Source organism: Linepithema humile, chromosome 4, assembly GCF_040581485.1.
Source record: "Linepithema humile isolate Giens D197 chromosome 4, Lhum_UNIL_v1.0, whole genome shotgun sequence".
Lineage (NCBI taxonomy): Eukaryota > Metazoa > Arthropoda > Insecta > Hymenoptera > Formicidae > Linepithema > Linepithema humile.
Genome location: NC_090131.1, coordinates 10,916,144 through 10,929,413, shown reverse-complemented (window position 1 = coordinate 10,929,413; position 13,270 = coordinate 10,916,144). Strand labels below are relative to the sequence as shown.

General features: G+C 30.9%; 1 protein-coding gene across 1 annotated transcript; it reads right to left on the bottom strand.

Annotated features, from left to right (window-relative positions):
* Positions 1-4,817: 4,817 nt before the first annotated feature.
* Positions 4,818-7,026, bottom strand: LOC136999492 (ATP-dependent DNA helicase pif1-like). Its single transcript, XM_067353834.1, has 2 exons — positions 5,110-7,026; positions 4,818-4,895 (listed from the first exon to the last, which is right to left on the bottom strand). Exons 1-2 carry the CDS (start codon positions 6,958-6,960, stop codon positions 4,818-4,820), a joined length of 1,929 nt encoding a protein of 642 aa, XP_067209935.1. The 5' UTR covers positions 6,961-7,026.
* Between the last annotated feature and the right edge of the window lie 6,244 nt (positions 7,027-13,270).

Below are 13,270 nucleotides of genomic sequence, written 5' to 3'. Positions count from 1 at the left end.
ATTAAGTTATATATTTTATTTTTAAAAACAAGTAATGGTCAATTTTTAATTAATTCTCGCAGAAAAACAGGTTTTATAGGTTTTCTAATCTGTATTCACAGCACGCTTCAATTGTATGAAAAAGTTTGTGAAAAGCTTAAACTTTTAAAGTATATACCTTTTTATAAATTAAGCCAGGATCATGTTGAATTATTATTTGGATGTATAAGACGTCATGGAGGAAATAATCCCACTGTTCGTCAATTTAAAGCAGCTATTAAAAAAATACTAGTTCATGCAGAAGTACGTGACGTACATACCGGAAATTGTATTCCATTAGAACACATTGCAATTTTACATGTTTCATCAGCTAATAAATTGTCTAATTCTGAAGATGTTATAAATATTAGCACACGTTTATCACGATTGATTAATGATACTGATATAAATGTTTCTGCTGATAATCTATTTGAAGCTGAAAATCTATTTCATATAATAAATGATCACAATTATTTAACAGATGTTAGAGAAATAAGCTGGTTGAAGTTTGGAACGTTCCTGGAACGATTTTTTTAAAATAATTTGTCACTCTTTTACAGGGAGGAAGTTTTGAGACCCACAAACAAAGTACAAAAGAGACCGATCCGATACATGCGTCGGAAGACACCCTTATACCCGAAAAACCACCCCCAGAATTACTTAAACCATTCTCCTCAAGCTAAAAATGATTTGTCGCTCTTTTCCTTCTACACGGAGAAAGTTCCGAGGCCCTCACACGACATGCAAAAGAGACCGATTCAATACATGCGTCGGAAGACACCCTTATACCCGAAAAACCACCCCCAAAATCACTTAAACAATTCTAGCCAAGCTAAAAATGATTTTTCTCTTTTTTTCTTCTGCACGGAGAAAGTTCTGAGGCCCTCACATAACATACATAACAGACCGATCCGATACATGCGTCGGAAGACATCCTTATACCCGAAAAACCACCCCCAAAATCAATTAAACGATTTTCCTCAAACTAAAAATAATTTGTCGCTCTTTTACTTTCACATAGAAAAAGTTCTGAGGCCCTCACACGACATGCAAAAGAGACCGATCCGATACATGCGTCGGAAGACACCCTTTTGGGGGTGGTTTTTCGGGTAAAAGAGTGTCTTCCGACGCATGTATCAAATCGGTCTCTTTTGCATGTCGTGTGAGGGCCTCGGAACTTTCTCCGTGCAGAAGGAGAAGAGCGACAAATCATTTTTAGCTTGGCTAGAATTGTTTAAGTGATTTTGGTGGTGGTTTTTCGGGTATAAGGGTGTCTTCCGACGCATGTATCGAATCGGTCTCTTTTGCAAGTCGTGTGAGGGCCTCGGAACTTTCTCCGTGCAGAAGGAAAAAAGCGACAAATTATTTTTAGCTTGTCTAGAATTGTTTAAGTAATTTTGGGGGTGATTTTTTGGGTATAAGGGTGTCTTCCGACGCATGTATCAAATCGGTCTCTTTTGCATGTCGTGTGAGGGCCTCGGAACTTTCTCCGTGCAGAAGAAAAAGAGCGACAAATCATTTTTAGCTTGGCTAGAATTGTTTAAGTGATTTTGGGAGTGGTTTTTTGGGTATAAGGATGTCTTTCGACGCATGTATCGGATCGGTCTCTTTTGTACTTTGTGGGTCTCAAAACTTCCTTCCTGCAAAAGGACAAAAGCGACAAATTATTTTAAAAAAATTGTTCCAGAAATGTTCCAAACTTCAACCAGCTGAGAAATATCTAATTTTTCCAAAAATATTATTGAATATATAGCAGGCTATGTTGCAAAACAATTTTTAAAAAATCTACGTTGTGAGGAATGCATTTGTGCATTAACAAGAAAAGATGACAATAATAACAATCTGATAAATATAAAAAATCGGAAAGCATTAATATTTCCGTCGAATGACGTTATTACAACTCATAAAAAAACCTTTCAAAAAATAGTCTTTTTAAAAAAAGTTCTCATAAAAAAACCTTTTCAAAAAAATATTTCCTCATAAAAAACCTTTCCAAAAAATTGTACTTTTAAAAAAGTTCTATATACTAAACAAATTAAAATTTGCTATATATTCTGTCTATAAAAGAGGTGATATCAGAAAATGACGCCAAGTTTAAATAAAACCTTTCAAAAAAAGTTGTATTTATATATTTAACCAAGCATCGATAAGACTGTATTTAGTTATTTTTGCATCTTTATCTAGTTATTTAAAAATTATATTCATATCTACATTTAGTTTATTTTTTTTTCAAGCAAAACATTTTAAAATAATTGCATCTATATCTAGTTACTTTTGCATGTATATTTAAAAATTATATATCTAGTTACTTTTGCATGTATATTTAAAAATTATATTTCTATTTACATCTAGTCAATTTTTTTGAGGTATACATTTTAAAATAATTGCATCTGTATCTAGTTACTTTTGTTTCTATATTTAGTTATTTTAAAATGATATTTGTGCTTATATCTTATTACATAGTTGATTTTTATTAAGTATACGTTCTAAAATAATTGCATTTGTATCTAGTTATTTTTTTTATATTTGTACCTAGTTAAATAAAAAAATTTTTTAAATTTAATCAAAATAAAAAAATATTACAAAATTTCGCAAAAAACTTGGCGGTGCTATAAAATAGCCTTAAAATATTATTATTATACATCTTAAAATATTATAGAGCAATGAAAATGCGCAATAATTTTACAATTTACATGATTAATGCTCAATTCCACCAACGTAGGTTAACTTTAATCTCGGTTCAACTTACTCTTCATCTTTTTCTAGTTCTAAGAATTAAAAAAAGGTGAAGAGTAAGTTGAACCGAGATTAAAGTTAATCTACGTTGGTGGAATCGGGCATAAGTATTATAATGACTCAAAGTGACCAGAGCGGCAAACGGCGACGCGATAGCCAATTAAACTCTTGTTCTTACGGTAAAATTGTAAGTTGATTGGCTATAACGTCACCGCTCGCCGTTCCGTTGCTCTAGTTTGAGCCGAAATTTTAAGGCTATTTTATAGCAGCGCCAAGTTTTTTGCGAAATTTTGTAATATTTTTTTATTTTGATTAAGTTTGAAAAATTTTTTTATTTAACTAGGTACAGATATAAAAAAAATAACTAGATACAAATGCAATTATTTTAGAAAGTATACTTAATAAAAATCAACTATGTAATAAGATATAAGCACAAATATCATTTTAAAATAATTAAATATAGAAACAAAAATAACTAGATACAGATGCAATTATTTTAAAATGTATACCTCAAAAAAATTGACTAGATGTAAATAGAAATATAATTTTTAAATATACATGCAAAAGTAACTAGATATAGATGCAATTATTTTAAAATGTTTTGCTTGAAAAAAAAATAAACTAAATGTAGATATGAATATAATTTTTAAATAACTAGATAAAGATGCAAAAATAACTAAATACAGTCTTATCGATGCTTGGTTAAATATATAAATACAACTTTTTTTGAAAGGTTTTATTTAAACTTGGCGTCATTTTCTGATATCACCTCTTTTATAGACAGAATATATAGCAAATTTTAATTTGTTTAGTATATAGAACTTTTTTTAAAAGTACAATTTTTTGGAAAGGTTTTTTATGAGGAAATATTTTTTTGAAAAGGTTTTTTTATGAGAACTTTTTTTAAAAAGACTATTTTTTGAAAGGTTTTTTTATGAGAAAAACTTTTTTTGAAAAGACAATTTTTTTAAAAGGTTTTTTTAATGAGAAAAACTGTTTTTGAAAGGTTTTTTTATGAGGAAAACTTTTTCTGAAGACAATTTTTTGGAAAGGTTTTTTTTAATGAGAAAAATTTTTTTGGAAGGCTTTTTTTATGAGAAAAAGATTTTTTGAAAGGTTTTTTATGAGAAAAACTTTTTTTAAGAAGACAATTTTTTTGAAAGATTTTTTATGATAAAAACTTTTTTTTAATACAACAAGGCGTGTACTTGGCGCCCTTTTTTTACCTTTTTTTAAAAAAAAAGGTTTATTTTTGTGAGATATTATTTCTTTTTTTTAGTAAAAATAATGGTAATAATAAACTTTACCAATGAGGTCCCACCACCACCCCCGTCATATTTTTTCAATATGACGGTCCTTTTTTTAACTTAACAAATCTAATAATTTTTTTATACTTCACAACATGTTTTATAAAGAAAATTATTTATGATCATAAAAAGGGTATAAAAAACTATTTGCATTTCTAAATTATTGCATTTTATATATATATATATATATATATATATATATAAAAGCAGATTACTTTTACTGATCAATTTTCTGTAAGAAAATAACAAAAACATCTTTAGCACCTCTAGGCCATTGTCTTTTTTTAATTAATGCATCGTCAGCTTCAATCCAAATGTTAGACATTTCTTCTCTACATATACTTGTGTAATGACCTTTTTCGATAGATGGTCCATGATGAAGTATAGCACTCATTACTTTGTACAATTGCCCAACAATTATTACTTTAGTTGTTGGAACAGCACGCAAAGTAAACTTATCTGTTTTTACTGATTTACCGTCTTGAATTGGTATTAAATGAATAACAATGATATCTCTGCTTAATGTAAATTCACTTTTAACTAATATTTCATTTTTGGTACAATTTTTGCATTATTCGTTGTTCAATTGACACCAATGGGAAAATGTTAAGTTTAATAACTCATTAAGATCATAAGTTTGTTTCTTGCATTTATTTATTGGAATTGAAATAAAAATATTATTATTAACAATAGTTTTTGTATAATTACAACTTTTGCATTGTTTAATGGTAGTAACTTGATGCTCTATTAAACTTTTTATACTATCGTATTTTGTACATAGAGCTGTAAAGAATTCACATGCATCTCGTTTAACACTTTTGGAAAAATACTCTCCTAAAAATTGCCGTATAACGTATGTATTCAAGTTGTGCACTTTATTTTCATAATGACACATTAATACATTTAAATCGTTTAGTTTATCATAATCGGCTATTTGTTTTCTAATAGAATTTAAATGTAACAAACATTGTAATACTGCATTTGCATAACATGAAACTTTATCTACATTTTGGAAACCATACATGTTCCAAGTAATATTTTTTCGCACCTTCTCATGTGACTCTTGAATAGAATTAACTATTTTTGGCACTGCCCATAAAACATCTTTTATTCTACGATATCGCTCTTTTACAAGAGAAATAGTTTTTGTTTCTGCATTGTTTAATCGTTTTAATCGATTATATTCAATAATAGCTTCTTCACTAGCTGTTATAGATGAAGGATCAAAATTAATTAAATGTAACCCATCTAAAGATGTTAGTCGTGACAAAGCAACGTAAATTTGACCATGACTAAATACAGAATTATCTATATCCATAATAGCATTCTGCAAACTCAATCCTTGGCTTTTATGAATAGTAATTCCATAACTCAGAGACAATGGAAATTGTTCTCTAATAACATACACTCTATCCATTACCTCAAATTTAACACTTACTCTTTGAATTAAATATTCCGAACCTGATGGTAAAAGAAGTTTAATGCTTTCTACGCGATCGGTAGATATATCTTGTACAATTGAAATCACTTGAGCAATCGTGCCATTTACAAGACCTAAAGTAGCATCTATGTTACGTCTTATCATAACTTTTGCTCCAATTTTTATAGTAATACGTTTCGAAAGCCCAGCTGTTTTAGAGTTGTCCTCATCATTATTTTCCAATACCTTTAACACTTTCTTTTTTACATATGGACTACACTTGACCGTATCTTCAGCAACTAATACTATTTCTTTCGAAGAAATACGACTTAACATTGCAGCGTTTAAAACATCACACATGTGACAAGTAGGCAGCAAACAAACAGTATCTGATGTCATATTATTAATAAAATTACACAATTCGTTTAATCTAGACTCGAAGGAATCTCCCTCAAAAGATATCTTTCTCTTTTGTAGAATGTCAGAATCGGATTTTGTTAGTAAACCAATACGAACTCTCGATAACAATTCACGGTAAGATCCATCTCCTTTCTGACGCATATTAATTGTTAATTCATCATAATTAAATAATGTTGTCCACAAATTTGCAACTCCTAAGCAACCGAAATATTTATCTATTTTTTCCTTTGAGAAGTTTGCAAAGATAAAATCTTCACGTACAGGAGGTAATTGAAGTAAATCTCCAAGCAAAAGAATATGCTTTTTTCCAAACCAACCATCGTCGCAATCGCTTGTGTCAAATATTTCACACAATCGAAGATGTATGTACATAAAAGTCAAATTAGATATCATTGATACTTCATCAATTATAAAAAGAATAACATCCTTTAGCTTCGTTCGCAGAATTGGTAACACATGGTCAGACAATTTTCTATATTTAGGAGTATGACCATGTTCAACAGGTAATTGAAGCAATCTATGAACTGTCAAGCCGTCTATATTAAACGCTGCTATACCAGTAGGTGCTGATACAGCAGTATCTTTTTCGAGATTTTGTTTGATCCAACATGTAACAGTTTTGATTAAAAAGCTTTTTCCAGTACCACCTTCTCCGCTAACATACAGTCGCAATATTGAATTATCTGACTGTATAGTGGTAATGATTCTGTCAAATACTCTTTTCTGATCCATGTTTAATTGTCCTATCATTTCAGAGACATCAATTTCTTGAATATTATTCTTATCACTGAGATCTTTAAAGTCTTGCATTGCTTCACCCGCTTCTATATTTTCAACACCTATCGGATTATCAGGATCATCCTGTGATTCACGTTTTTGTGCTTTATCTAAACATTCTTGAACTAACTGTTTAGCAGCTTCAAATGCTTCTTGCAATTCTTCTAGCTTTTCGTGATATTTTAATGCTTCCGTTAAATGTAGTTTTACTTTGTGAAATGATTCTGCATAAGTATCACATTCATTTTTAAGATCTTCTAATTTGTTCCACGGTTGAAACATAAGTAATAATGAAAAGAAATAATTTTCCGGTTGTATCTTAATATTATATTTATAATGATTGATAAGATATCCTCGCTGTCATCGTATAAGATAGTAACCATTGCCCATTTTATAAAATTCACCTTTGTTATTTCGTGGTTTGGCTTTTCTGATATCATACCATTTTGCGAACTCGTAAAGAGACATAAATTCCAGTTCTTCTGGTCTCTGTGGATAGTGATCATCTATCAACGATTCATGAAATAAATCTGTCGATTGACTAGCAAGTGCCTCAATCTCTTTACGAGTTTTTAATTTTCGTGATCTAATTCGATTAACATCTAACCATCTAATAGTTGTATCTGAATCGGTTCCATATAAAGCGATACCCAGTAATGTATCAGCAGCTTCAAGAGCTCCACATTCTCTGTTACTCGTAAATCGCAAAGCAATATTCCAAAGACGGCTGGCCAATGATTTATTTGTATTATTTTTAGCATCAAGAATAATATCAGACAACTCACATTTTGCCGCTTTATTCATATATTTGGTAATGTACCAGGTAAGCAATGTCGATTTTTCGCCAATAAATTGTATATCAATATTTCCTTCCCAAGCAGTTAAAAGGACAGGATTATAATCATTTATATTGATTTCTTCTTCTGTTCGAGGAATATTGTAAAGCCTACTTTTATGTTTCAATTGTTTTCTACCTGCTATTTTGACTGCAGTTTTGACCTCAATTATTTTTAAAGACTCAGTAACAAAACGAGGAAATCCAAAACGACATACTCGAACAACTTTACGTCCTACTTTTTTAGAACGAAGACAATAGTCGTTATGTTTGTGTCGTTGATGTGTATTAACACGCCTGTGCAATAGTGGTGAGATATTTTTATTTGGAATTTTACAGCTAACATGTTGTAAAATAAATTTGGAAACTTTTTCCATACTAGATTCACCAATAATTGGGGCATCTTTAATCCAAATTAATAAATGAAAATGTTGTATTCCTCTACCTTGATATTCTCGTCGCCAGAAATAATGCATTACCTCTCCAATTGGATTATCTTCCGAACAAATAAAATCAAGCATTGCCCAAAACATGTTATCGAGAAATCTCGATGTTGACACAGGATCTTTAGCGATAAGTGCACTGGTGCTTAACGATGTATCACACCATCCATTTACTTCACGAATGTATTCACCTAATTCTTCCCACAACCATTCACCAAGACTTAATGTTAGAAACCATGTTGCGGGTCCATAATGGTGTGTCATACAATTTAAATCACTTCTCGGTCTACGCCAAAATTGTTCCGTATTCCTTAGCGACGCAAATATTGTGCTCAAATCAGATTCTAATAAATCTTTGGACATTGCCTCTAAATATTCCTTAGCCGTATAACGAGCTCGTTGATTAGTAGTATACATTTTATGATAAATTCCACGTTTTAACTGACGTATATTGGTACCGTTTAACAAATAAAATAGATATTGTTGATTTAATCTATACTGCGGATGTTTGGACATTAAGCGACATTTAATGAATTCATGGTCATGAAGCTTGACCTCCCTATCTGCATGCTCTCCATTAATACCGTAAGGATATAAATCAGGAAAACAACAAATCCAAACATTTTTCACGATTATCCATAGGTATATCCTGAATTTTTAACATTTGATATAAAGCCGTTGCAGTTTTATTTTCCCTTTTTTCATATAATGGATATATAGAATATTGCTCATAGTTATCATTATCATTAATAATCTGAGTTAGTAATGCCTCATGTCGACTCAATGCCTTATCTTCAACGTTTTCCATTTCTTGCATTTTGGATTTTGAATTATTTAATAATTCATGTTCCTCATCAAATATATCTTCTTCAACATTTTCATCCTCTTGCATTTGGAATTCCATATTATTCAATTGCAAAACTAAATCATCGTGTGAATTCGGTATTATTATTCCAGAATATAAAGGATTGTTGTTCTTCAACCACATCAATGCATCAATTACTTTTGTAACATTTACCATCTCTTCCCAGATAACTTTAGATTTTGTGGGAATACCTCTAACTAAGATATATAATTCATGATTAATATTTATCGCATCAGTTTCAGAACATAATTTGTTTAATGTCTCTTGTATTGGAAGTGGTAAATGAAAGGTTCTACCTTTAACTTTTTGTATCATTTGTCTTCCAGGTAATTTTTTATTCATAACAGTTCCCATTTTAACAACAGTTTGAAACGCTTTAGCTCTCTGTATAAGAATCTTTTCGAATGTGTTAAGAGATGATATCACATCCGGCACATGATTTGTACAAAGATTATTCAAGATGCAATATGCAGGCATCGAACCTTCACGAAATTTTCCTTTACAATAAATACATATGTACTGCGAATTAATTTGTTGCTTTTTTACATGTTCCATTAAATCTTTCCAAATTGGAGTATCCATTTTTATTCTAAGACTTGTGATCTCAGAAACGTTTCTTCTATAACAAAGTCTTTCACATGATACACAAGCATGACGCGGTGTATCCATTAAGCGTTTTTTCAATATCTTAAATGCATTCTTATATTTAGAAAATATATCATCCTCATTTGCAATTGCATCGCTTTGCTTACGTTTGTACATATCTGTTATTTCTTGTGCTGCAGTCACAATTTTATTTAATACATCTAAATCAGCACAATTTAATGCTTTATCTAACTTAAACATTTGTCCACAAACACTTGTGAGTTGATAAATCAAACGTTTAATATTTCTTACTTTTGGAAAGTGAGGCGATAGCAATACAACTGGTAAAAGCATCGCTTTACAAAGAGTTAAATCGATGTAACAACTTTGCGCGTGACCCAATTTTAAATCTGAAGTTTTTACTGTACATTTATACATATCTTCTACCAATGTAGGTATATTTTTTAAAGCACATGTATCAACAGTTTCAAGAAATTTTTGATAACGTTTAATCAAAGCTGGATTATCAATTTTACATAAAGTGGGACAACACGACCATGACTTTTTCGCTCGTGCTGTTGTCAAAGGTAACACATTTATAACTTGACCTTCCATATTCATTGCTAAAGATTCTTGTAAAGTTGCTTTACAATACATAGAATCTGCAAAATAATTTTCGGATGAAGCTGTATGTCTAGATACTCCACACAAAGCATTCAATTGTTCATCAATTGTATGACATTCAGCAACAAGAGTCAAACATACTTCTGCTTTCTTTTTAAGTCTATATAATATTTTATTCATGTCGTCAATATAATTATATCTAACATTATTACACCAACGTACTATTTTCTCAGCTTCTAATTGTTTTTCAATATTACATTCAATATTTAATTTTTTCGAAATATTTTTAATGAATGTTATCAAAGAACCATTTTTTAATTTTATAGAATTTTTGCACCGAACATTTCTATATTTTTTAGTGATGTTATTAGTAACATTGCAATTTTTTATGTTATGTTTATATTTCAATGTTTCATTCTTTTTTTCTCTTTCTTCTTTCTTTTTCTTATAATATTGTTTGTTATAATTCCATTTACGTTCTAATATTTTTTGTCTACTTTCTTCCTTTTGCATCAATTTAGAATAACGTATGCGCTCTTGCGTGCATCGCATTGCAAAATTTTTATCATATTGTTGCCGCTTTTTAGCGCGATTATAATCTAAATTTTCTTTATATCTGCGCTTCTTTTTAGCACGATTATCTTCTACATTTTCTTTATATCTGCGCTTCTTTTTAGCACGATTATCTTCTACATTTTCTTCATATCTGCGCTTCTTTTTAGCACGATTATCTTCTACATTTTCTTCATATCTGCGCTTCTTTTTAGCACGATTATCTTCTACATTTTCTTCATATCTGCGCTTCTTTTTAGTACGATTATCTTCTACATTTTCTTCATATCTGCGCTTCTTTTTAGCGCGATTATCTTCTAATTTTTTTTTATATGTGCGCTTTTTTTTAACGCGATTATCTTCTAAATTTTCCTTATATTTCTGTATCTTTTTAGCACGATTATATTCTAAATTTTGTTTATATCGATGTCGTTCGTTATGCGCATGATTTTTTAAGTAATCACATATATCTTGATTTTCCTTTTTGCAACTTTCTTTGTTATCAACAAAATTGTTAGTCAATGTAATATTATCATCTATATTTATTATCTCTTGGTTATCCTTGTTATTAATTTGATCAACAAAATTGTTCTTTAATGTATTTGATTTTTGTTCTATTTTATTTTGTCCTATTGTACGTAAAGGAGCTACTTTTTTTGGTTTTATTATTGCTAACGGAGATACTTTTTGAATAACTCCATATATTAAATCTTGAGGAAAATGCTCTATTACATTAGATTCCAAAATTTTTACTAAATGTGAACGCATTAAGCTATGATCATACTTTACTGTATCAGGCTTGATATTAAATAGTAATGAAGTTGCAAAAGCTATTGAAAAAACACCACAATCATTACCGTTTGGTTGTTGCTGCACAGTAGGAAATCGGACAGGCCGTTGATCAAAAGAATAAGTCGGAAATAATCGTCTTAAAAATTGTTCATGATTTTTATGCAACTTCTTTTTATTCAATGAATCATAAATAAATAAGTTTTGTGCATCATAATAACTGCATACCCAATGTCCATCTAATGCGCCAGGACCTGACGAACTATATAATATCTGTATATGTTCATTATTGTCAGGTATAGGTTGTATTTCATCAAGACATTGTAATAGCAATGTTTCGACAAGTCTATAATTAGAACATCTTTCTAAAAGATGATTAAAATGTTTTATATGCAAATCTGTTAGCCATTCACCTTAAACAATAATATTTTTTTGTTCGGATGACAAAACTATTTTTGTCTCAGTTTTTATAATCATTTGATCTCGATATCTTTCATTTTGCATATCATTTTCTAAGTACACCTGTATACGTCCTTCATTCTCTTTATAATCTTTTTTATAAACTTGATCAATACGATTATTATTAATTAATGTTAGATCTGCAATTTTGTCTAAATTTGCTATGTTTTTTTGCATTTTTAACAAATCATTATTTAATTTCTTTAATTTACAAGGACGATTATACTGTTTCAATTGATTTAATTTCTTTTCATTTGTTTTATTTTGATGTATCATACGCTTACGAGTTGTTTCAGCTTCTTTTGCTTTTATTAATGCCAATAAAAGTACTTTTTGAACACCATATTTTGGATCTTGAGGAAAATGTTCAATTACATTAGATTCAAAAATTTTTATCAAATGTGAACGCATTAAGCTATGATCATACTTAACTTTTTCTGGTTTAATATTGAATAGTAACGAAATTGCAAAAGCTATAGCGAAAACACCGCAATCATTACTATTTGGTTAACATTGCACAGCTGGAAATTTGATAGGTCGTTTTTCAAAAGGATAAGTTGGAAATAATCATCTTAAAAATTGTTCATAATCTCTGTGCAACTTTTTATTATTAAACGAATCATAAATAAATAAATTTTTTTTGTCATAATAGCTACATATCCAATGTCCATCTAATGCGTTTAGACCTGACGAACTAAATAATATCTGTATATGTTTTTTATATTCTGATGCACATTGTATTGTATAAAGAGAATACAATTTTTGTGTTTGCACAGGTCTATAATCTGAACAAGTTTTTAAAAGATGTGCAAAATGCTCCATATGTATATCATTTAACCATTCGCCTTGAGCAATAATACGTTTTTGATCAGACGACAGCGTTATTTTGTAACGGTGCAGCCCGCAAGCTGCATCGTTACGGCTACGGACCGTCCATCGTCCGTAGCCCACCAAGGGCGCATCGAGCGCCGATAAGCTTTTTGTCAAAAACAGCGGCGGTCAACCGCCGAAAATCCCCCACACCCGACCGTTCCGAAATTCCGTTTTGTGGGGGACTCGCCGCCGAAACCGCCGATACTTGCCGATTCAAAGCCGATCGGCTGCCAGCCGGGTATAAAAGACGCCCGGCTGAACGTCTTCTCACCAGACTCCGTTCGCTGATAGACAGCGAACATCCCTCTACGAGTGTCCTCGTAGTCCTCAACCGAGCATACTCGGTTTTTCGTATACCTGTGCCAGCACACGAGTATCCTCGTGTAACGCCGAGCGTCCTCGGTATTCTTGATTCCCGCATACGAATCCATTCGTATACCCGCCGAGCGTACTTGGCTCCTCTAGGCCACCGAACTTCGTATTGCGGGCATTTCCGCATACCAAGCTAAGTCGCCGTTCTAAGATTCCGCCTTCGTACGAGCATCCTCGTACTCCCGCCGAGCGTAA